Genomic DNA, 26,396 nt, shown 5'->3' with positions numbered 1-26,396 from the left:
TTGTGTTGTCTCTCTTTATGTAGTGTTGTGTTGTCTCTCTTTATGTAGTGTTGTGTTGTCTCTCTTTATGTAGTGTTGTGTTGTCTCTCTTTATGTAGTGTTGTGTTGTCTCTCTTTATGTAGTGTAGTGTTGTCTCTCTTTATGTAGTGTTGTGTTGTCTCTCTTTATGTAGTGTAGTGTTGTCTCTCTTTATGTAGTGTTGTGTTGTCTCTCTTTATGAAGTGTTGTGTTGTCTCTCTTTATGTAGTGTTGTGTTGTCTCTCTTTATGTAGTGTTGTGTTGTCTCTCTTTATGTAGTGTTGTCTCTCTTTATGTAGTGTTGTGTTGTCTCTCTTTATGTAGTGTTGTGGTGTCTCTCTTTATGTAGTGTTGTGTTGTCTCTCTTTATGTAGTGTTGTGTTGTCTCTCTTTATGTAGTGTTGTGTTGTCTCTCTTTATGTAGTGTTGTGTTGTCTCTCTTTATGTAGTGTTGTGTTGTCTCTCTTTATGTATTGTTGTGTTGTCTCTCTTTATGTAGTGTTGTGTTGTCTCTCTTTATGTAGTGTTGTGGTGTCTCTCTTTATGTAGTGTTGTCTCTCTATATGTAGTGTTGTGTTGTCTCTCTTTATGTAGTGTTGTCTCTCTGTATGTAGTGTTGTGTTGTCTCTCTTTATGTAGTGTTGTGGTGTCTCTCTTTATGTAGTGTTGTGTTGTCTCTCTTTATGTAGTGTTGTGTTATCTCTCTTTATGTAGTGTTGTGGTGTCTCTCTTTATGTAGTGTTGTGTTATCTCTCTTTATGTAGTGTTGTGTTGTCTCTCTTTATTTAGTGTAGTGTTGTCTCTCTTTATGTAGTGTAGTGTTGTCTCTCTTTATGTAGTGTTGTGTTGTCTCTCTTTATGTAGTGTTGTGTTGTCTCTCTTTATGTAGTGTTGTCCTTTGTTGTTGTGGTGTCTCTCTTTATGTAGTGTTGTGTTATCTCTCTTTATGTAGTGTTGTGTTGTCTCTCTTTATGTAGTGTTGTCTCTCTTTATGTAGTGTTGTGTTGTCTCTCTTTATGTAGTGTAGTGTTGTCTCTCTTTATGTAGTGTTGTGTTGTCTCTCTTTATGTAGTGTTGTGTTGTCTCTCTTTATGTAGTGTTGTGTTGTCTCTCTTTATGTAGTGTTGTGTTGTCTCTCTTTATGTAGTATTGTGTTGTCTCTCTTTATGTAGTGTTGTGTTGTCTCTCTTTATGTAGTGTTGTGTTGTCTCTCTATGTAGTTTTGTGTTGTCTCTCTTTATGTAGTGTTGTGTTATCTCTCTTTATGTAGTGTTGTGGTGTCTCTCTTTATGTAGTGTTGTCTCTCTTTATGTTGTGTTGTCTCTCTTTATGTAGTGTTGTGTTGTCTCTCTTTATGTAGTGTTGTGGTGTCTCTCTTTATGTAGTGTTGTGTTGTCTCTCTTTATGTTGTGTTGTCTCTCTTTATGTAGTGTTGTGTTGTCTCTCTTTATGTAGTGTTGTGGTGTCTCTCTTTATGTAGTGTTGTGTTATCTCTCTTTATGTAGTGTTGTGTTGTCTCTCTTTATGTAGTGTTGTGTTGTCTCTCTTTATGTAGTGTTGTGTTGTCTCTCTTTATGTAGTGTTGTGTTGTCTCTCTTTATGTAGTGTTGTGGTGTCTCTCTTTATGTAGTGTTGTGTTGTCTCTCTTTATGTAGTGTTGTGGTGTCTCTCTTTATGTAGTGTTGTGTTATCTCTCTTTATGTAGTGTTGTGTTGTCTCTCTTTATGTAGTGTTGTGTTGTCTCTCTTTATGTAGTGTAGTGTTGTCTCTCTTTATGTTGTGTTGTCTCTCTTTATGTAGTGTTGTGTTGTCTCTCTTTATGTTGTGTTGTCTCTCTTTATGTAGTGTTGTGTTGTCTCTCTTTATGTAGTGTTGTGTTGTCTCTCTTTATGTAGTGTTGTGTTGTCTCTCTTTATGTAGTGTTGTGGTGTCTCTCTTTATGTAGTGTTGTGTTGTCTCTCTTTATGTAGTGTTGTGTTGTCTCTCTTTATGTAGTGTTGTGGTGTCTCTCTTTATGTAGTGTTGTCTCTCTTTATGTAGTGTTGTGTTGGCTCTCTTTATGTAGTGTTGTCTCTCTTTATGTAGTGTTGTGTTGTCTCTCTTTATGTAGTGTTGTGTTGTCTCTCTTTATGTAGTGTTGTGTTGTCTCTCTTTATGTAGTGTTGTCTCTGTTGTCGTGAGGTGTGTTTTGTCCGATATTTATATTTTATTTATTTTTGTAGTTTTAATCCCAGCTCCCGTCTGCGCAGGAGGCCTTTTGCCTTTTGGTAGACCCTCATTGAAAATAAGAATTTGTTCTTAACTGACTTGCCTAGTTAAATAAAAGATAAATAAATAATAATAACTTCACCATGCTCAAAGGGATATTTAATGTCTGTTTTTTTTTTATACCCATCTACCAATAGTTGATCTTCTTTGTGAGGCGTTGGAAAACCTCCCTGGTCTTTCTGGTTGAATCTGTGTTTGAAATTCACTGCTCGAATGAGGGACCTTAAAGATAATTGTATGTGTGGGGTACAGTGGGGGCTGCTGAGGGGAGGATGGCTCATAATAATGGCTGGGACGGAGCGAATGGAATTGCATCAAACACCTGGAAACTATGTGTTTGATGTATTTGATACCGTTTCACTCATTCTGCTCCAGCCATTACAACGAGCCCGTCCTCCCCAATTAAGGTGCCACCAACCTCCTGTGGTGGGGTACAGAGATGTAGTAGTCATTCAAAAATCATGTTAAACACTATTATTGCACACAGAGTCCAAACAAAGTACTATGTGACTTGTTAAGCACATTTTACTCCTGAACATGTTTAGGCATGCCATAACAAAGGTGCTTGAATACTTATTGACTCAAAACATTTCAGCTTTTTTTTTTTTGTAAACATTTGGAAAAACATAATTCCACTTTGACACTATGGGGTATTGTGTGTTGGCCAGTGACAAAAACATCTACATTTAATACATGTTCAATTCAGGCTGTAACACAACAAAATGTGGAGAAAGTCCAGGGGTGTGAATACTTTCTGAAGGCACTGTATGTCGCAGATATTGAGATAGTCTCACCTCAACAGGACCAACCAATGTAGACAACCTAAATAAAACCAGGGAGGGAGAGATTTTTGGACAGAACAGATACTGAACCCAGATCATCTTTGCACTTCAAGACCATCTTAGCCCATTGAGCTAAAGCCTAGGCATTACAACTTGGAGCTAACATGAGTCTTCAGGCAAGATACTCAGGCAAGATACTGCACTAACACTGTGACATGTGTGTATTGTAGCCTGGTAAATGGTGTTTTGAGGGGTAATCTTGATGTTATAGCCTCCTACATGTGTCCTCTGTTAAGGCCTATTCACCATCAAACCACCGACCAAAACACTGCCAGCTAAGCTCGCCCTCCCCTTCTACGCGTGCCCGTGGATCTGAGCGCCCCCCCCCCACGGTTTCCCTCTTTTCGCGGGGTCCTGCAGTGCCTCCCCTCTCCTCGCCCCCGCGGCGCGCACCCGTTGCTGTAATCTCGTCTGTGTCCGCCAGGAGGCAGTAAGGTTGCAGTGAGAGGCTGCGCCACCAGAACAGCATTACAGCGAGGAAGGCTCCACCAGATGGCAGTTTAGGATTGTTCCTTTCTGCTCCAAGGCGCGGTTCCCGCTTCTCACGACATATTTACAATATTAAAATCTACACACTTTTATCAGATATATCGAATTTTTATTTCGGAAGACAGTAATCGATTGGTCGATGGCCGGTAAAGGTGAGTTTGTTGGTATTTTGGTTGTGTTTTTGGCTTGTGGGAAAGGGGAGACGGGTCTCAGAATCAAGATGGTGGATTCAGAGAGCGAGAGAGGGATGGGGAGAGAGGAGGGGGATGGGTGCTGCTCCGCCAGCTAGCGGAGAGGGAGCTGGGTGTGCTTTCTCTCTCTTCGGCTAGCTAGCTACATGAGCAGGAATGTCTCAACATGTCAGCTTGTAAGAACGCGGAGAGACTTGACCGCTGCGTTGAGCCAGAATCACGTTTCATCAGTCGCCCGGAGTTTTCCCGTTACTAAACCAATTGGGTGGGACGTGTTTTTATAGCTCTGATAGACGGGCAGATTCAAAGCGTTAACATGATGTTGTATGCAGACCCTTATTGTAACGTTACAGTGCCGCCTGCGCGACCTAGCCAGACATTGCTAGTGTTGCTAGCTAACCCTAATTCATTGCATATGTATCAAGTTTGCATATGTATCAAGTTTTCAGATGATATATTTGGGAGCGAGGTAACGTTAGTGTTAGTCAGGTTGCTGTCACCAGTGCTATTTGACACCCACAATTGCCAATCTATCACGCCATTCATAGAGATCCTGCAGAAATGTCACCAGTAACGTTAGTAACATTGTTTCCTGTTTTCCCACCCATTGTTTTGACATGTTACTTATTGTACGGAAGTTCAACGTTGGCATTCTTGACAAATTGCAATATTTTAACTAGTATATAATTTTTTGTAAGTGCAGCTAGCTAGTTTGCTAAGCCACTCCGCCCCTTTCTGTGCTGAAGGGAATTTAGCGGGGAAGTGTGTGTGGGGGGATGGGATCCAGTCCTGTTGGTGTCCATGCTCCCCACTCCAGACCTCACTCACAACCATCCAGTCACAAGTCACAAGTCAGTTATGGGTTAATGAGGATATCTGTTCACTTACACCGTTTCATATCCACATGCATCTTTCTTTATGGTGGAGTTTGAGACTATTTGGTCAACTGAGCTAGCTGGCTAATTTAAGCCTAACTCTGATGATTGTGTTACACACCCAGCTTCACTGCTCTTTGTATAGAGTCTAGAGTCAGGTGTTTAGGGTAAAGGATTATACAGTCAGCTGGTGTCCCAGGGATCATTCACTGATTGTTAACAAAGTGGTTATGCAACAAGCTGAGCCATGCGACTTAACACCAGCAGACTGAACTAGCAGCCTACCGTAGGCTATGCATCCTGGAAGACCAACTGACTAAGCTACCACTGGTGCTAGAGATACAATACAACTACTGTAGGCTATGCATCCTGGAAGACCAACGGACTAAACTACCACTGGTGCTCTAGAGATACAATACAACTACTGTAGGCTATGCATCCTGGAAGACCAACGGACTAAACTACCACTGGTGCTCTAGAGATACAATACAACTACTGTAGGCTATGCATCCTGGAAGACCAACGGACTAAACTACCACTGGTGCTCTAGAGATACAATACAACTACTGTAGGCTATGCATCCTGGAAGACCAACGGACTAAACTACCACTGGTGCTCTAGAGATACAATACAACTACTATAGGCTATGCATCCTGGAAGACCAACGGACTAAACTACCACTGGTGCTAGAGATACAATACAACTACTGTAGGCTATGCATCCTGGAAGACCAACGGACTAAACTACCGCTGGTGCTCTAGAGATACAATACAACTACTGTAGGCTATGCATCCTGGAAGACCAACGGACTAAACTACCACTGGTGCTCTAGAGATACAATACAACTACTGTAGGCTATGCATCCTGGAAGACCAACGGACTAAACTACCACTGGTGCTCTAGAGATACAATACAACTACTGTAGGCTATGCATCCTGGAAGACCAACGGACTAAACTACCACTGGTGCTCTAGAGATACAATACAACTACTGTAGGCTATGCATCCTGGAAGACCAACGGACTAAACTACCACTGGTGCTCTAGAGATACAATACAACTACTGTAGGCTATGCATCCTGGAAGACCAACGGACTAAACTACCACTGGTGCTCTAGAGATACAATACAACTACTGTAGGCTATGCATCCTGGAAGACCAACGGACTAAACTACCACTGGTGCTCTAGAGATACAATACAACTACTGTAGGCTATGCATCCTGGAAGACCAACGGACTAAACTACCACTGGTGCTCTAGAGATACAATACAACTACTGTAGGCTATGCATCCTGGAAGACCAACGGACTAAACTACCACTGGTGCTCTAGAGATACAATACAACTACTGTAGGCTATGCATCCTGGAAGACCAACTGACTAAACTACCACTGGTGCTCTAGAGATACAATACAACTTTAATGTCCCACATTGTAATGTTCCTCGTCTCCTTTTGCATAGAACGTCCAACATAGACAGGCAATATTCAGTACACAGCCATAAAACACCACACACTGCAGGCCAGGATATGGCAGGCAGGCCAGGATATGGCAGGCAGGCCAGGATATGGCAGGCAGGCCAGGATATGGTCATCATTTGGCAGGGCTGTTGTTGACACAGTTATTGGTAGTGTGACTTGGTAAGATTTCCAGTGTATGACTAACCTATCACATATGGCAAATAAACTTGAAATGGGAAATGTTTCAATGCAATGTGGAATGCAGTACTTCTGAGCAGCCTAGCCTATTGACTTTGTTGAGTTTGGGGCTGGGATACAAGTCTTCAAACCTAACATTTTAGTAATAGTTCTACAGCAGAGATTCTGCCCATCTGCAACAGTCTGAGGTTCTATCTCTTCTCACAGTACCTTGCCTCCTCTACCACCTTGCCACCCTTCTTACCTGTTGGACTTGTAATTGCCATCACTTTCACCAGCACTGATTTGACTCATGATGTCGTTGTTTTACATACTCTAGTTGAATGCACAGATTGTGTCATACATTTTCAGCTAAAAAAAAGGTTGATGTCAAGCCCTGGTTATGTGGATAAGACTGCTAAATTACTAAAACGTAATGTAGCGTAATTTCGATTTCTTTTTTGTGGTTTTTGAAGAACATGGAGTAGAAATTCCCTGAAATAGCTTAACAATATTATCCAAAAACATCTGTTGGAAATAGGCTAGACTTGTAGGGTAATAATGTTTTCAATGAACGTGAACCAATCCTGAAACACGAGGAAGCTGCTGTTTACACACAAGTTAACTGGAGGCTCTAGTCGTGGATTAAAAGGCATCGATACCGCTTCAAACAGCATTAAGTCGTTTTTCATATTTTTATTCCTTTACAACTACCAAAAGTAGCTGCTAATTTGCATCAACTTGGTTGCCAAGCTCATAGTCGCCGACTATTCCGTTGCAGAATGTATCCTTGTTTGCACCACCCGTTGAAACCTGGTGGTATCTGTTAGTTTGATCGTTAGAGGTAGTGCCTGGTGTAATAGTGTCATTAGGCTAGGGCACATGTAGGACCTTGAACAAAACATTTCAATTTGTTTAGACCAGGGGAAGAGCTAGGTGGGGAGCCCTCCCTATCTATTCAAAGGCAGGGGAAACACTGGAGTGGCTGTTCTGTAAGGAACAGGAAGTTACTGTCGCTCTCTCATTGAAAACAATGACATCAGTCCAGTAATCCAGACTGTTCTGTAGCAGACAGTATATGAATGCAGCAGTAGGTCAGGTGGAGTCTACATTAAAGCAGAGGTTGGCAACTAGATTCAACTACAGGCCGGTTTTTATCAGAGCCCATGGTCGAGGGACAGGAACATGATTATAATAATTTGTACACTGCAAATTGACCACAACTAAGCCCAAAAAGTGGTTGTATTTTCAAATAAGAGTAATTTCATATCTTGATTACATTGAGACACGAGACATGTCTCTTTTTGATATTCGTGGGAATACTCGGGAACAGATTTTCTAAATTAAACTAATTTGAACTGATTTCCTTGTGATTTTAGTCTTTTTTGACCCGAAATTAAAATCCTAAATTATTATATACACTGCTCAAAAAAATAAAGGGAACACTTAAACAACACAATGTAACTCCAAGTCAATCACACTTCTGTGAAATCAAACTGTCCACTTAGAAAGCAACACTGATTGACAATAAATTTCACATGCTGTTGTGCAAATGGAATAGACAACAGGTGGAAATTATAGGCAATTAGCAAGACACCCCCAATAAAGGAGTGGTTCTGCAGGTGGGGACCACAGACCACTTCTCAGTTCCTATGCTTCCTGGCTGATGTTTTGGTCACTTTTGAATGCTGGCGGTGCTTTCACTCTAGTGGTAGCATGAGACGGAGTCTACAACCCACACAAGTGGCTCAGGTAGTGCAGCTCATCCAGGATGGCACATCAATGCGAGCTGTGGCAAGAAGGTTTGCTGTGTCTGTCAGCGTAGTGTCCAGAGCATGGAGGCGCTTCCAGGAGACAGGCCAGTACATCAGGAGACGTGGAGGAGGCCGTAGGAGGGCAACAATCCAGCAGCAGGACTGCTACCTCCGCCTTTGTGCAAGGAGGAGCAGGAGGAGCACTGCCAGAGCCCTGCAAAATGACCTCCAGCAGGCCACAAATGTGCATGTGTCTGCTCAAACGGTCAGAAACAGACTCCATGAGGGTGGTATGAGGGCCCGACGTCCACAGGTGGGGGTTGTGCTTACAGCCCAACACCGTGCAGGACGTTTGGCATTTGCCAGAGAACACCAAGAGTGGCAAATTCGCCACTGGCGCCCTGTGCTCTTCACAGATGAAAGCAGGTTCACACTGAGCACATGTGACAGACGTGACAGAGTCTGGAGACGCCGTGGAGAACGTTCTGCTGCCTGCAACATCCTCCAGCATGACCGGTTTGGCGGTGGGTCAGTCATGGTGTGGGGTGGCATTTCTTTGGGGGGCCGCACAGCCCTCCATGTGCTCGCCAGAGGTAGCCTGACTGCCATTAGGTACCGAGATGAGATCCTCAGACACCTTGTGAGACCATATGCTGGTGCGGTTGGCCCTGGGTTCCTCCTAATGCAAGACAATGCTAGACCTCATGTGGTCGGAGTGTGTCAGCAGTTCCTGCAAGAGGAAGGCATTGATGCTATGGACTGGCCCGCCCGTTCCCCAGACCTGAATCCAATTGAGCACATCTGGGACATCATGTCTCGCTCCATCCACCAACGCCACGTTGCACCACAGACTGTCCAGGAGTTGGCGGATGCTTTAGTCCAGGTCTGGGAGGACATCCCTCTGGAGACCATCCACCACCTCATCAGGAGCATGCCCAGGCGTTGTAGGGAGGTCATACATGCACGTGGAGGCCACACACACTACTGAGCCTCATTTTGACTTGTTTTAAGGACATTACATCAAAGTTGGATCAGCCTGTAGTGTGGTTTTCCACTTTAATTTTGAGTGTGACTCCAAATCCAGACCTCCATGGGTTGATAAACTGGATTTCCATTGATTATTTTTGTGATTTTGTTGTCAGCACATTCAACTATGTAAAGAAAAAAGTATTTAATAAGATTATTTCATTCATTCAGATCTAGGATGTGTTATTTTAAGGTGTTCCCTTTATTTTTTGGAGCAGTATATATTAACTCAGCAAAAAAAGAAACGTCCTCTCACTATGTCAACTGCGTTTATTTTCAGCAAACTTAACATGTGTAAATATTTGTATGAACATAACAAGATTCAACAACAGAGACAAACTGAACAAGTTCCACAGACATGTGACTAACAGAAATTGAATAATGTGTCCCTGAATAAAGGGGGGGGGGGGGGTCAAAATCAAAAGTAACAGTCAATATCTGGTGTGGCCACCAGCTGCATTAAGTACTGCAGTGCATCTCCTTATCAGGGACTGCACCAGATTTGCCAGTTCTTGTTGTGAGATGTTACCCTACTCTTCCACCAAGGCACCTGCAAGTTCCTGGACATTTCTGGGGGGAATGGCCCTAGCCCTCACCCTCCGATCCAACAGGTCCCAGACGTGCTCAATGGGATTGAGATCCGGGCTCTTCGCTGGCCATGGCAGAACACTGACATTCCTGTCTTGCAGGAAATCATGCACAGAACGAGCAGTATGGCTGGTGTCATTGTCATGCTGGAGGGTCATGTCAGGATGTTCCTGCAGGAAGGGTACCACATGAGGGAGGAGGATGTCTTCCCTGTAACGCACTGCGTTGAGATTGCCTGCAATGACAACAAACTCAGTCCGATGATGCTGTGACACACCACCCCAGACCATGACGGACCCTCCACCTCCAAATCGATCCCGCTCCAGAGTACAGGCCTCGGTGTAACGCTCATTCCATCGACGATAAACGCGAATCCGACCATCACCCCTGGTGAGACAAAACCGCGACTCGTCAGTGAAGAGCACTTTTTGCCAGTCCTGTCTGGTCCAGCGACGGTGTGTTTGTGCCCATAGGCGACGTTGTTGCCAGTGATGTCTGGTGAGGACCTGCCTTACAACAGGCCTACAAGCCCTCAGTCCAGTCTCTCTCAGCCTATTGCAGACAGTCTGAGCACTGATGGAGGGATTGTGCGTTCCTGGTGTAACTCAGGCAGTTGTTGTTGCCATCCTGTACCTGTCCCACAGGTGTGATGTTCGAATGTACCGATCCTGTGCAGGTGTTGTTACACGTGGTCTGCCACTGTGAGGATGATCAGCTGTCCACCCTGTCTCCCTGTAGCGCTGTCTTAGGCGTCTCACAGTACAGACATTGCAATTTATTGATCTGGCCACATCTGCAGTCCTCATGCCTCCTTGCAGCATGCCTAAGGCACGTTCACGCAGATGAGCAGGGACCCTGGGCATCTTTCTTTTGGTGTTTTTCAGAGTCAGTAGAAAGGCTTCTTTAGTGTCCTACGTTTTCATAACTGTGACCTTAATTGCCTAGTTTATGTGTGTTTGTGTGTGTGTGTATATATATATATATATATATATTTTTTTATACCAAAATCTTTGGGGGTGGGGCCTGTGTATTTATAGTAAGTTATTCATTTGTAGTAGCTAGTTTATTTGTGTGAATGAAGCCGTTTTGATTTGTAACTGAATTAGTATTTTATGATCATGCCAATTACACCATAAATTCTACTGTAACATGTTGCCATTACACAGCTCCAGGGTCGTCCTTGACATCAGCAGACTCAGTCTAGACATAGTTATTGAATCAAGCTGAATCCACATTTAGCACTGTGTTTGTGAAAGTGTGTGTCTGGGAAGAAAGTATTATTTCAGTTTTAGGGAATGACCATTATCAAGCGTGTTCGCTAAAAGAATAGGTCCTATGTCTCTTTACAATAATGAGACGATATTGAAGCTAGCTAAAACAGATGGTAGGTATACAGGGAAGCTGTCAGGACCACTCGCAGTGAAATAAAAACTTTACAGCTTCAATTGGCATTAGAAAAATCTGATGCTGATAGTTAGCTGGTTGTGGTGTAGCTACAGCTATCTGGTTGTGTTGCATAGTAAGCTGTGGTGTAGTTAGCTAGCTGGTTGTGGTGTAGTCAGCTAGCGGCTGTTTAGCGGGTTGGCTAGCGGCTGTTTAGCGGGTTGGCTAGCGGCTGTTTAGCGGGTTGGCTAGCGGCTGTTTAGCGGGTTGGCTAGCGGCTGTTTAGCGGGTTGGCTAGCGGCTGTTTAGCGGGTTGGCTAGCGGCTGTTTAGCGGGTTGGCTAGCGGCTGTTTAGCGGGTTGGCTAGCGGCTGTTTAGCGGGTTGGCTAGCGGCTGTTTAGCGGGTTGGCTAGCGGCTGTTTAGCGGGTTGGCTAGCTGACCTGTAGCATCAGATGGAGAGGGAGAATGTGGGACTGAAAATGCTCTGAAGCCTTCCTGTCCAGCGCTGCGCTTGGTTGATTAACATCATTCCCTGAGACCTAGCAGACTGGTGTACTTGTTGGCTACTTGGTTGATTAACATCATTCCCTGAGACCTAGCAGACTGGTGTACTTGTTGGCTACTTGGTTGATTAACATCATTCCCTGAGACCTAGCAGACTGGTGTACTTGTTGGCTACTTGGTTGATTAACATCATTCCCTGAGACCTAGCAGACTGGTGTACTTGTTGGCTACTTGGTTGATTAATATCATTCCCTGAGACCTAGCAGACTGGTGTACTTGTTGGCTACTTGGTTCAACACCCAGGTGGTTATACTACTGTAACGTTAAATGTATCTACAGGCATTGACAGCACACAGTCAAGTATGTTTCAGCACGGTAGCATAGCATCTAAAGCTAACATGATGATGCTGCTAATATTTCTCCAGACGATGCTTGGCTGATTAGTTTTTCTAGCACATTATTCCCCAACACTACTACTGCTGGTGACACATTTAATGTGGGCCTACCCTCAGGGGATCAATAAAGTACAGTTACACACACTCACATACACATTTTACTTCATTGTCTGTATCCATCTATCCATCTATCTATCTATCTATCTATCTATCTATCTATCTATCTATCTCATGCTCCTGAGATTTTCTGGCGGAGAAAGCCTGCTCACACTCAGATTAAGGGTGTGTGTGTGTGTGTTGTTTACTTCATCTGCCCTTATAGTCTCATGTGGGATTAAGGGTTTCCCCGTAGCACAGTAGATTACCCTTCTAACCCCAGATTAGCCCATTACCAGTGTATCAGCAGCGGTCTGGTAAACTACCCTCATGGATGATGAACATTGCCTGTCAGGGACCTGAAGACTAATGTTAGGATGTTTAGGCTTTAGCTCAGTGAGATAATGCAGTCTACAGTTGAGATGATGAGAGGTCAGGCCCTGGGTTCTATGTCTGGACAGTCACACTAGCACATTGACAACCTGGGAATGTCACTTTTCCCCAGCAGCATCTCAACGTAAACCAAACAAACATCTGACTTCATGACCAGACTGCAGGAAGTTCAGCCCTGGATATGCAGTGTTCTTGAACCCACAGTCTTTATCACACACACAGTGATTCTGCTAGTCACAGTAATGGGTTCTCTGTAGTGAAATGATAACATTCTGGAGCCTCTTATGTCATTAGGGTATAATAGCCTCAGCTGGAGAAATCAAAGTGTGTGTGTGTGTGTGTGTGTGTGTGTGTGTGTGTGTGTGTGTGTGTGTGTGTGTGTGTGTGTGTGTGTGTGTGTGTGTGTGTTGGGTGAATAGCAACAGACAGTGAATGTGGGTCAAGGTGAGAGAGACAGAAAGATGAGACAAACTAATGAGTCTCTCTCTCCCAGCTCCCCCCAGCCCTCCCCTCTCTTCCTCCTCTGCTCCCACTGATCTCCCTCTGTGCTCTCGTTCTCTCCTCCATTTCACTCTCCCTCCCTCGCTCTCCCTGTGTCTCCATTTTGCGATAGCTGCAGTGAGCCAGGCGGCCATTGCAGAGAGAATCTTCTTTATTTTCCTTTTTCCTTTCTCGTTCTTTTTTTCTTGCCTACCGGTATTTCTTGCTTGCTTGCTTTCTATTGAGATTAAAAATATATTTCTTTAGAAACCTTTTGTTTTTTTATGTAAAGGCTACAGCCCAAAGCCTACTCTAGAGCTCTGTAAAACCACTGTATTACTGTAGAGCCTGCAGCCCAAAGCCTACACTAGAGCTCTGTAAGGACATTGTATTACTGTAGAGGCTACAGCCCAAAGCCTACACTAGAGCTCTGTAAGGACATTGTATTACTGTAGAGGCTACAGCCCAAAGCCTACACTAGAGCTCTGTAAATACATTGTATTACTGTAGAGCCTGCAGCCCAAAGCCTACTCTAGAGCTCTGTAAAGGTACTGTAGAGGCTACAGCCCAAAGCCTACTCTAGAGCTCTGTAAAGACATTGTATTACTGTAGAGGCTACAGCCCAAAGCCTACTCTAGAGCTCTGTAAAGGTACTGTAGAGGCTACAGCCCAAAGCCTACTCTAGAGCTCTGTAAAACCACTGTATTACTGTAGAGCCTGCAGCCCAAAGCCTACTCTAGAGCTCTGTAAAGGTACTGTAGAGGCTACAGCCCAAAGCCTACTCTAGAGCTCTGTAAAGACATTGTATTACTGTAGAGGCTACAGCCCAAAGCCTACACTAGAGCTCTGTAAAAACATTGTATTACTGTAGAGCCTGCAGCCCAAAGCCTACTCTAGAGCTCTGTAAAAACACTGTATAAGTGTAGAGCCTGCAGCCCAAAGCCTACTCTAGAGCTCTGTAAAGGTACTGTAGAGCCTGAAGCCCAAAGCCTGCTCTAGAGCTCTGTAAAGGTACTGTAGAGGCTACAGCCCAAAGCCTACACTAGAGCTCTGTAAAAACATTGTATTACTGTAGAGGCTCTCTGTAATATAGAGGCCATGATGCTGCATTATTAAGTGAACCCCCGCTACAGATACCTTAGAGCAGGCCAGGGGAGCTCCACTCATTTGCCAAGAGGGCTTGAGTTTATTGGCACGATTCAAGGGACCAGAAAATGAAAATTAGGAAGGTATTTGTTTTTTATGACCAATGGGCTGGACACAGTGAGGAGACATGTTATTCCCTTTATATTAGGTTTTACATTGGCGTCATTTAGCAGACGCTCTTATCCAGAGAGACTTACAGGAGCAGTTAGGGTTAAGTGCCTTGCTCAAGGACACATTGACAGATGTTTCCCCCGACACACACATTCACTACAATATCTACTACGCTGTTGCTTAAAGACTCATTCCATGTGGGTTTGGCAGAGAGAAAGAGATGTAGGAGAGGGAGAAGATGGATGAATGGGGAGTGAGTGAAAGAGAGAGATTCTGTGTGAGACTTCATGCCATTACCCTACAGAACAGGGTTCTCCAATAGATGGCCCACCGCTGATTTTATTTTAAATAAATATATATATACAGTACCAGTCAAAGGTTTGGACACACCTACTCATTCCAGGGTTTTCTTTATTTGTACTATTTTCAACATTGTAGAATAATAGTGAAGACATCAAAACTATGAAATAACACACATGGAATCATATCGTAACCAAAAAAGTGTTAAACAAATCAAAATCTAGTTTTATTTGAGATTGTTCAAAGTAGCCACCCTTTACCTTTGACGGGTTTGCACACTCTTGGCATTCTCTCAACCAGCTTCACCTGGAATGCTTTTCCAACAGTCTTGAATGAGGTTCCACACTCTGCAGTCCAACTCATCCCAAACCATCTCAATTAAGGCTTTAAGACAATTTAAGACATTTGTTGTCTTAGGTCTCTCTTTATGTAGTGTTGTCTCTCTTTATGTAGTGTTGTCTCTTGTTGTGATGTGTGTGTTGTCCTATATTTGTTATTTAAAAATATATATTTTTAACCCCCGCCCCGCAGAAGGTCTTTTGCCTTTTGGTAGGCCGTGATTGAAAATTAAAAGAATTATATTCTTAACTGACTTGCCTAGTTAAATAAAGGTTATAATAATAATAATAGTTAGGTTGAGGTCGGGTGATTTGTGGAGGCCAGGTCATCTGATGCAGCACTCCATCACTCTCCTTCTTGGTCAGTCAAATAGCTGAAGTGTGTGAGTGTATACGTACGCACATACATACACACACACACACCGTGTCTTCAGAGTATTCACACATTTTGTTACAACCTGAATTTAAAATGGGTAACATTTTTTGTCACTGGTCTACACACAATACCCCATAATGTCAAAGGAGAATTGTGTTTTTAGAAATGTTTCCTAATTCATTAAAAATGAAAAGCTGAAATGTCAGTAAGGATTCAACCCCTTTGTTATGCCAAGCCTAAATAAATTCAGGAGGGAACATTTTCTTAACCCTTTGAGCATGGTGAAGTTATTAGTTAGACTTTGGATGGTGTATCAATACACAACAAAGATGCAGGCGTCCTTACTAACTCCGTTTGCCGGAGAGGAAGGAAATGGCTCAGGGATTTCACCATGAGGCCAATGGTTACTTTATAACAGTTACAGAGTTTAATGGCTGTGATAGAAGACTGAGGATGGGTCAACAACCTTGTAGTTATTCCACAATACTAACCTAAATTACAGTGTGAAAAGAATAAATCCTGTACAGAATAAACATATTCCAAAACATGCATCCTGTTTGCAACAAGGCACTAAAGTAATACTGTCAGAAATGTGGCAAAGCAATTCAGTTTTTGTCCTGAACACAAAGTGTTATGTTTGGGGCATATACAACCCATTACAGAGTACCACACTCCATATTTCCAAGCATAGTGGTGGCTGCGTCATGTTATGGGTGTGATTGTAAGTGTTAAGGACTAGGGAGTTTTCCAGGATAATAAATACGTGGAATGGAGCTAAGCACGGGCAAAATCCTAGAGGAAAACCTGGTTCAGTCTGCTTTCCACCAGACACCGGGATATGAATTACCCCTTCAGCAGGACAATAACCTAAAACACGAGTTGCTTACCAAGAAGACAATAATGTTCCTGAGTGGCCGAGATACCGTCTTGACTTAAATCTACTTGAAAATATATGTTGAACTGAAAATGGTTGTCTAGCAATGATCAACAACCAATTTGACAGAGCTTGAAGAATTTAGAAAAGAATAATTGGCAAATATTGAACAATCCAGGTGTGCAAAGCTCTTAGAGACTAACCCAGAAAGACTCACAGCTGTAATCACTGTTAGAGACTTACCCAGAAAGACTCACAGCTGTAATCACTGTTAGAGACTTACCCAGAAAGACTCACAGCTGTAATCACTGTTAGAGACTTACCCAGAAAGACTCACAGCTGCAATCACTGTTAGAGACTTACCCAGAAAGACTCACAGCTGCAATCACTGCCGAAGGTGATTCTAACATGTATTGGTGTGAATACTTGTGTAAATGAGATATTTCTGTATTTCATCTTTCAATACATTTGCAAAAATGTCTAATCATGTTTCCACTTTGTCATTATGGGGTTGTCATTATTGACTGTAGATGGGTGAGAAGGAAAACCAATGTGAATCCATGTTGAATTCAGGCCGTAACACAACAACATGTGGAATAAGTCAAGGGGCATGACTACATTCTGAAGGCACTGTAGATGTTTGGGATTCTTGCAGTCAAAAGACTTTATAACTATGTTCCGACCATCCGCTCAGGGAAAACTCGGCCCACGGCTGAATGTAATTGGGGGCCCCTGTCTGCTTCACCTTCCTTGTATGACTGGGGTCAACCGGGGTCATGACTGGGTTAGGAGAGTTCCATCTCTCTCATTGACCTGCGTGGGGATAATACTGGTCCCCTTCTTTTCCTATCTCTTGTTTACTTATTCTCACTCTTCTCAGACTCTCTCTTGATCTATATTATTAAATCATCCTCCTCTCCCTGTCTTCCCTCTCTGTCTCTCTCTCCATCTCTCTCTCTGGCATTCCCCTCAGGTGGAAACTCTTGTTATTATACCTCTGAAGGATGCTATGGTCTCTCTCTGGCATTCCCCTCAGGTGGAAACTCTTGTTATTATACCTCTGAAGGATGCTATGGTCTCTCTCTGGCATTCCTCGCCGGCCTTGTTGGCTCTCGTATAAAACCTCCGAGATAAGAAGCCCTCAGTGGTCAGTGTTCAACTGAAGGGGAAGTATTGAAAAGAGACAGAAGTAAATAGCTGGAGCAGTGTGTACCATCCCAGTCCTAGCTGGAGGAGTGTGGCTGGAGGACCATGACTGACTGACTGATCTCTCTGCCCTCATTTCTCTGGAGTCTACAACTGTTTCAGATCAGAGAGGATCATTTCATGCCCAAAAGTCCTCATCCAAATGACATGGGTTTTATGTTTCAGAAAACTGTGACATTTCAGAGACTATAATCATGTCATTTTTTGTGTTCGTTGGCCTATATGTCTTGGTCCAGATAGAACAGTAATTGCAGGCAGCAGTCTTGTAAGAGCTGTCTTTTTAGATGCTATTTCTCTCTCTTTCACCTCTGTCTAGTTGCCGTTGGAAACACCTCGGGTGTTTTTGTTTTGAGTTTGGACAGGATCATTTTTCTTATGAGTGATGCTCTTTGGAGTGCAGAAGCTTGAATTGTGTGTGTGTGTGTGTGTGCACATAGCAGCAGCAGCAGCAGCAAGGGAGCAACTGAGATTTTTGCATTTTGTGTGTGTGTGTGTGTGGTCTCTAAGAACCAGAGTGCCTGTTAAAATGCATAATTGATATAGGCAACACCTTTTCTCTCACTTCCACTTGGAGCTGTCTGTGAGTGAAGCGTCATGCTCTGCCAAATGTCCTCCTCCCAAGAGATGTGTTCTCCTCATCTTCAGTACCGCTGTCAGTTCCCACAGCTTTGTTGGACAGAGGCAGCCTAGTGGCAGTATTCTTAAGACCGACTTTATTTGGGTGAAGTAGGATTGTATAATGTGGGTAGGTGATAATGTGTTGTTATCCGACAGGTCATTATAGTTGAAAACAGTGGAGCTTCTTAACAGCAGTGAAAGGGACTTGTAATGACTCCCCAGAGATCACAATGGATCTCTTCATCTCTGTTGTGCCTTCTTGCCCCCTGTCCCTCTCCCCCTCCTCTTTCCCCAATCTCCCTCTTCCATCACTCTTTCTCCTCCCCACCCGGTCCCTTCTCACTGATCAGCCAATCAGGGGAGGGGGGGGCTTATGACCCACAAGGGTTGCCATGGCAATGCCTGCCTCCCGGAGTACATGTCATGCATGTTAAGTGGCTTACACACACACACACACACACACACACACACACACACACACACACACACACACACACAGAGTTATGTGTGTTCGGTCAGACCACAGATAATAAAATATGAGTGCTGGGTAACTGTCTCTGTAACGTGTTATACAGGCCCTCGCTGCCTGTCTCTGGGTAACTGTCTCTGTAACGTGTTATACAGGCCCTCGCTGCCTGCCTCTGGGTAACTGTCTCTGTAACGTGTTATACAAGCCCTCGCTGCCTGCCTCTGGGTAACTGTCTCTGTAACGTGTTATACAGGCCCTCGCTGCCTGCCTCTGGGTAACTGTCTCTGTAACGTGTTATACAGGCCCTCGCTGCCTGCCTCTGGGTAACTGTCTCTGTAACGTGTTATACAGGCCCTCGCTGCCTGCCTCTGGGTAACTGTCTCTGTAACGTGTTATACAGGCCCTCGCTGCCTGCCTCTGGGTAACTGTCTCTGTAACGTGTTATACAGGCCCTCGCTGCCTGCCTCTGGGTAACTGTCTCTGTAACGTGTTATACAGGCCCTCGCTGCCTGCCTCTGGGTAACTGTCTCTGTAACGTGTTATACAAGCCCTCGCTGCCTGTCTCTGGGTAACTGTCTCTGTAACGTGTTATACAGGCCCTCGCTGCCTGCCTCTGGGTAACTGTCTCTGTAACGTGTTATACAGGCCCTCGCTGCCTGTCTCTGGGTAACTGTCTCTGTAACGCGTTATACAGGCCCTCGCTGCCTGCCTCTGGGTAACTGTCTCTGTAACGTGTTATACAGGCCCTCGCTGCCTGCCTCTGGGTAACTGTCTCTGTAACGCGTTATACAGGCCCTCGCTGCCTGCCTCTGGGTAACTGTCTCTGTAACGTGTTATACAGGCCCTCGCTGCCTGCCTCTGGGTAACTGTCTCTGTAACGTGTTATACAGGCCCTCGCTGCCTGTCTCTGGGTAACTGTCTCTGTAACGTGTTATACAGGCCCTCGCTGCCTGCCTCTGGGTAACTGTCTCTGTAACGTGTTATACAGGCCCTCGCTGCCTGCCTCTGGGTAACTGTCTCTGTAACGTGTTATACAGGCCCTCGCTGCCTGCCTCTGGGTAACTGTCTCTGTAACGTGTTATACAGGCCCTCGCTGCCTGTCTCTGGGTAACTGTCTCTGTAACGTGTTATACAAGCCCTCGCTGCCTGTCTCTGGGTAACTGTCTCTGTAACGTGTTATACAAGCCCTCGCTGCCTGTCTCTGGGTAACTGTCTCTGTAACGTGTTATACAGGCCCTCGCTGCCTGCCTCTGGGTAACTGTCTCTGTAACGTGTTATACAGGCCCTCGCTGCCTGCCTCTGGGTAACTGTCTCTGTAACGTGTTATACAGGCCCTCGCTGCCTGCCTCTGGGTAACTGTCTCTGTAACGTGTTATACAGGCCCTCGCTGCCTGCCTCTGGGTAACTGTCTCTGTAACGTGTTATACAGGCCCTCGCTGCCTGCCTCTGGGTAACTGTCTCTGTAACGTGTTATACAGGCCCTCGCTGCCTGCCTCTGGGTAACTGTCTCTGTAACGTGTTATACAAGCCCTCGCTGCCTGCCTCTGGGTAACTGTCTCTGTAACGTGTTATACAGGCCCTCGCTGCCTGCCTCTGGGTAACTGTCTCTGTAACGTGTTATACAGGCCCTCGCTGCCTGCCTCTGGGTAACTGTCTCTGTAACGTGTTATACAGGCCCTCGCTGCCTGCCTCTGGGTAACTGTCTCTGTAACGTGTTATACAGGCCCTCGCTGCCTGTCTCTGGGTAACTGTCTCTGTAACGTGTTATACAGGCCCTCGCTGCCTGTCTCTGGGTAACTGTCTCTGTAACGTGTTATACAGGCCCTCGCTGCCTGCCTCTGGGTAACTGTCTCTGTAACGTGTTATACAGGCCCTCGCTGCCTGTCTCTGGGTAACTGTCTCTGTAACGTGTTATACAGGCCCTCGCTGCCTGCCTCTGGGTAACTGTCTCTGTAACGTGTTATACAGGCCCTCGCTGCCTGTCTCTGGGTAACTGTCTCTGTAACGTGTTATACAGGCCCTCGCTGCCTGTCTCTGGGTAACTGTCTCTGTAACGTGTTATACAAGCCCTCGCTGCCTGCCTCTGGGTAACTGTCTCTGTAACGTGTTATACAGGCCCTCGCTGCCTGCCTCTGGGTAACTGTCTCTGTAACGTGTTATACAGGCCCTCGCTGCCTGCCTCTGGGTAACTGTCTCTGTAACGTGTTATACAGGCCCTCGCTGCCTGCCTCTGGGTAACTGTCTCTGTAACGTGTTATACAAGCCCTCGCTGCCTGCTCCGTGTGTGTGTGTGTGTGTGTGTGTGTGTGTGTGTGTGTGTGTGATCTCTCACATTGATTCTAAGCAGGATCAGCCTATTATAGCAGAGGAAGCTCTGGTTATTCTGTGTGGTATCACACACACACATTCCTGATGCCACAGCACCACCTGGAATGTCAGAGTGAGTGCTTCAGAGCGCTCCAAGCAGTGAAATCACACACTCTCTCTGTCTCTCCTTGTGGAGCTGCTCTGCTCAGTGAGGAATGGACACACACACACACACACACACACACACACACACACACACACACACACACACACACAAACCTCTCACCCAGGCAGCTCCCAAAGCTGTCAGAGCCCAGTAACTGGAATACAGATACCACAGGTGTGTGTGTGTGTGTGTGTTGGCTGCTCTCTTTTTAACAGTGAACAGACACTCCCTCCAGGCTTCCTTGTGAGAGAGAGCGAGAGAGAGATCGATGTTAATTAAGGAGTATTAGCAGCAGTAGTCTTCAGTCGATGGTCAATAACAACTCTGGCAGACACCCATCTCTGGCCTTCTGCCATGGTGACGCACAGCTTTCAGATACTATCTGAACCCAGTCACACAGATTTCCCCTGTTGCTTTAGCCTTCTTTTGTCCAGAGAGAGAGATTATAGAATTGGGGAGGGATGGAAGGAAGAGAGGATGGAAGGAAGAGAGGAGCGGGACAGATGGAGAGCACACATTTCAGCCAACAGTGGGACTGTCGTGATCCCTGGAGAGACGTTATTAGAAGTGTGTGGTGGCAGGGGGTTGTACTGCATAAGGACAGTAGCTGATGATTAGCATTCAGGATTTCCCTCAGAGCGTTTTTACAGCTCTTCACATCCTACCACCTTTTATTAGTTAACCTCAATGTGTACCATTTAGAGGTCGACCGATTATGATTTTTCAACGCCGATACCGATTATTGGAGGACCCAAAAAAAAGCCTCTACCGATTTAATCGGCCGCTTTATTATTTTTTATTATTATTATTATAGTTTTTTATTTATTTGTAATAATGACAATTACAACAATACTGAATGAACACTTATTTTAACTTAACATAATACATCAATAAAACCAATTTTGCCTCAAATAAATAATGAAACATGTTCAATTTGGTTTAAATAATGCAAAAACAAAGTGTTGGAGAAGAAAGTAAAAGTGCAATATGTGCAATGTAAGAAAGCTAACGTTTAAGTGCCTTGCTCAGAACATGAGAACATATGAAAGCTGGTGGTTCCTTTTAACATGAGTCTTCAATATTCCCAGTTAAGAAGTTTTAGGTTGTAGTTATTATAGGAATTATAGGACTATTTCTCTCTATACGATTTGTATTTCATATACCTTTGACTATTGGATGTTCTTATAGGCACTTTAGTATTGCCAGTGTAACAGTATAGCTTCCGTCCCTCTCCTCGCTCCTACCTGGGCTTGAACCAGGAACATATCGACAACAGCCACCATCGAAGCAGCGTTACCCATGCAGAGCAAGGGGAACAACTACTCCAAGTCTCAGAGCGAGTGACGTTTGAAACGCTATTAGCGCGCACCCGGCTAACTAGCTAGCCATTTCACATCAGTTACACCAGCCTAATCTTGGGAGTTGATAGGCTTGAAGTCATAAACAGCTCAATGCTTAAAGCATTGCGAAGAGCTGCTGGCAAACGCACGAAAGTGCTGTTTGAATGAATGCTTATGAGCCTGCTGGTGCCTACCATCGCTCAGACTGCCCTATCAAATCATAGACTTAATAACACACAGAAATACGAGCCTTTGGTCATTAATATGGTCGAATCCGGAAACGATCATCTCGAAAACAAAACGTTTATTCTTTCAGTGAAATACAGAACCGTTCCGTATTTTATCTAACGGGTGGCAACCCTAAGTCTAAGTATTGCTGTTACATTGTACAACCTTCAATGTTATGTCATAATTAATTATGGCCTTTGTTAGGAATAATTGGTCTTCACACAGTTCGCAATGAGCCAGGCGACCCAAACTGCTGCACATACCCTGACTGCTTGCACAGAACGCAAGAGAAGTGACACAATTTCCCTAGTTATAAGAAATTCATGTTAGCAGGCAATATTAACTAAATATGCAGGTTTAAAAATATATACTTGTGTGTTGATTTTAAAGAAAGGCATTGATGTTTATGGTTAGGTACATTGGTGCAACGACAGGGCTTTTTTCGCAAATGCGCTTGTTAAATCATCACCCGTTTGTCGAAGTAGGCTGTGATTCAATGAGAAATTAACAGGCGCCGCATCGATTATATGCAACGCAGGACAAGCTAGATAACTACACATGGTTGATGATATTACTAGTTTAACTAGTGATTATGTTAAGATTGATTGTTTTTTATAAGATAAGTTTAATGCTAGCTAGCAACTTACCTTGGCTTCTTGCTGCCCTCGCGTAAATAAGAATGTGTTTTTGAAAATATTCTTGAAAATAAGAGTGTTCTTGAAAATAAGAATGTGTTCTTAACTGACTTGCCTAGTTAAATAAAGGTGTATAATTTTTTTTTTATATATATATTTTTTTAAACGGCAAATCGGTGTCCAAAAATACAGATTACCGATTGTTATGAAAACTTGAAATCGGCCCTAATTAATCGGCCATTCCGATTAATCGGTCGACCCCCATATTGTTGGGTAAAAAATATACTGACATTTTCTACTTACAAGTCCAATCAACAATTAATTTATTGATTTATTTATCAATTAAAATAATCAGATGTATATTATATACAGGTACAAACTAGCTATATTTTGTATATTTTCACAAACAAAATAAACAAGAGTTGATCAAGCTGAGAATCCACCATCTCTTCCCTCTCCTGACTTCTCTCTGAGTGCCCTGCTGTGTGTGGCAGACAGACAGAGGGGTGTGTGTGATGTGCATGTGTTGGTAACAGACTCTCTCGAGTTTCTCTGTGTGTGAGAACATTTAAATACAGTCTCTCCTAGCCTGCCCCCTACTGTTGTTTTAGCCCAGTCTCAGCCACGCACACACACTCACCCTCCATCACACTCCCTAGACACACTCAACAAAGAGACAAAACACCACAGAAACTCACGGTTAACTTATTGAGAGGTTAAATTCATTTTCAAATGATTAAAACCTTGTTAAAGCCGTATAAAGTGTGTTTATGTTGATGGAGATGAGAGGACTTTGTGGATCATACTGCCTTTGGTGGCTGAAGCAGGGTACTGCACCCACTCGTTGATATTTACTACACTAGACCTAATATTTAGTAATGACTGTTATTTCTATAAATAGGGCCAGGAGTTTTTTCCAAGCCAGGCAAGCAAATTGACTAGGACAAACGTCAGATCTAACGTATAGCCTGTAGAAGGAGCCCTAGAGTTTTCCTGACTTTGCAACCGTGAAAAACTCTGGGGTCTAACCAGTTAAAAAATGATTTTTCCCTTTTCATAAAGGATCAGATTTGATAGCAAAACGTTATGGGATTTGTTGTGAAGATTTTTTCCGCAATACTTTTTCTTCACATTAAAAGTTGAAATCACGTTGTTTAAAATGATTAGAATTTATAATGTTGTGGTTGAAATAATTTAAATCTAATTGAATTGTTTAGACTGTTGACCTGATTAGACCTCTTTCTGTTTGAAACGATACTCTCGACACGCCCCCTCTAGACTTTACTGTTGCACTTCCTAAAGTGGCCAGTTGGTGTCTCCCTTTCCCCTCTTTCTCCTCTACTCTGCCTGCTTTATCTCTCTCCTTCTCCCTCATTCTTTCTCCTATCATTCCTTTTTTCGTTCTCTTTTTCAAGTTCCGTAAATGTTGAGAATATTCCAAACTAAATCACCAGACATATGTGACAAATGGCTAAACTGTGGTTGTCTCTGTCTGTCTCTCTCTAGGGGCTGGTGTGTTGTGAGAGCTGTATCTCCAGTGTTGAGTGAATTTGGTCACCCCTCTGGAACCCCCACCACACACGTGCACGGCTGACCCACACCCGAGCCACACCCCTCCCTCCCTCCCGCGGACCACCTACTCTTTCCTGAGGACACACACCTCCCCTGCAGCAGTCAGGATGATCACCTCTGAGCTGCCTGTCCTACAGTGAGTCTTTCCCTGTTGCTTCGTCAACCAAAGCCTCATTAAGAGATCACAACACTCCCCTGATGCGGTAATTAGTCGAACGTAGGTGTGTGTAATGTATGTTGTGACCGCTGAGTGTGGGTAGAATTCTGTATGTGTATCCCTCTCAGTATAAGTGTGTGTGTGTGTGTGTGTTGCAGGGACTCGTCCATTGAGAGCGGAGCAGCAGACACAGTGAGTCTGAGTGTGAGTGTGAGTGAGCTGGAGGACCCGACAGACACTAAAGGGAAGAAGAAGAGAGGCAGGCCTGGCAGACCACCAGTAAGAACACCTTTCTACAAGGTTCCTTCTCTCTACATAGTCTCTTCCTGTATATCTGAATCCGTTGCCCCTCCCCTTTTTAGGCAGCCAATAAGAAGCCTCGGAAGTCCCCGGCGGAGAAGGCTACAGGCGGGGCTAAAGGGAGGAAGGCCAATGGGATCCCTCAGACCAACGGTGAGGGAGGAGACCCTGTCACCCTGTTTGAGGTGGTCAGAATGGGAAAGAGTGCCATGCAGTCTGTGGTTGATGACTGGATCGAGTCGTACAAGCAGGACCGAGACATCGCTTTACTGGACCTCATTAACTTCTTCATCCAGTGTTCTGGCTGCAAAGGTATTACTGTCATAGTCTACTGTTAACTGCTACCTACACACCAGACAATATTCTGATTTATATAGGCCTCATTTCCAGGTTGGTTGTTGAATTGTTGTATTGTGGTTGTGCGTAACCCTCTTCAGGTACCGTGCGCATTGAGATGTTCCGGAACATGCAGAACGCTGAGATCATCAGGAAGATGACAGAGGAGTTTGACGAGGTAATGCATCAAAGCTGTCTTTGGTCGGATGAGTGGCGGGAGGGAAGGATGGGAGGGAGGGTAATAGATCAACATATTGATCATGTTTATCTGTGGTCTGCAGGACAGTGGAGACTACCCTCTCACCATGTCCTCACCCCAGTAATAGATCAACATATTGATCATGTTTATCTGTGGTCTGCAGGACAGTGGAGACTACCCTCTCACCATGTCCTCACCCCAGTAATAGATCAACATATTGATCATGTTTATCTGTGGTCTGCAGGACAGTGGAGACTACCCTCTCACCATGTCCTCACCCCAGTAATAGATCAACATATTGATCATGTTTATCTGTGGTCTGCAGGACAGTGGAGACTACCCTCTCACCATGTCCTCACCCCAGTAATAGATCAACATATTGATCATGTTTATCTGTGGTCTGCAGGACAGTGGAGACTACCCTCTCACCATGTCCTCACCCCAGTAATAGATCAACATATTGATCATGTTTATCTGTGGTCTGCAGGACAGTGGAGACTACCCTCTCACCATGCCCGGGCCGCTGTGGAAGAAGTTCCGCTACAACTTCTGTGAGTTCATCTGCGTATTGATACGTCAGTGCCAGTACAGCATCATCTATGATGAGTACCTCATGGACACGGTCATATCCCTCCTCACGGGACTATCTGACTCACAGGTCAGAGCTTTCAGACACACCAGCACACTGGCAGGTAAGAGACTCTCTCTCTCTCTCTCTCTCTCTCTCTCTCTCTCTCTCTCTCTCTCTCTCTCTCTCTCTCTCTGTGTCTCTGTCTCTCTC

At 44.4% G+C, this 26,396-nt stretch overlaps 1 protein-coding gene across 1 annotated transcript in view; it reads left to right on the top strand.

Moving 5' to 3' along the window:
- The first annotated feature begins 3,591 nt into the window (after positions 1–3,591).
- The window catches only part of LOC106575446 (cohesin subunit SA-1), a 41,307-nt gene continuing 18,502 nt past the window's right edge, over positions 3,592–26,396 (top strand). Inside the window, exons 1-6 of the mRNA XM_045698971.1 lie at positions 3,592–3,770; positions 24,558–24,759; positions 24,939–25,059; positions 25,143–25,392; positions 25,518–25,594; positions 26,103–26,307. Of these exons, the coding sequence (XP_045554927.1) occupies positions 24,731–24,759; positions 24,939–25,059; positions 25,143–25,392; positions 25,518–25,594; positions 26,103–26,307 (682 nt within the window). The 5' untranslated portion in view covers positions 3,592–3,770; positions 24,558–24,730. The remainder of the gene's footprint in view (positions 3,771–24,557; positions 24,760–24,938; positions 25,060–25,142; positions 25,393–25,517; positions 25,595–26,102; positions 26,308–26,396) is intronic.

The sequence above is a fragment of the Salmo salar genome, chromosome ssa17 (assembly GCF_905237065.1).
Source record: "Salmo salar chromosome ssa17, Ssal_v3.1, whole genome shotgun sequence".
NCBI lineage: Eukaryota > Metazoa > Chordata > Actinopteri > Salmoniformes > Salmonidae > Salmo > Salmo salar.
The sequence above is the reverse complement of the archived record's forward strand: the minus strand, read 5'-3'. Positions and strand labels throughout refer to the sequence as shown.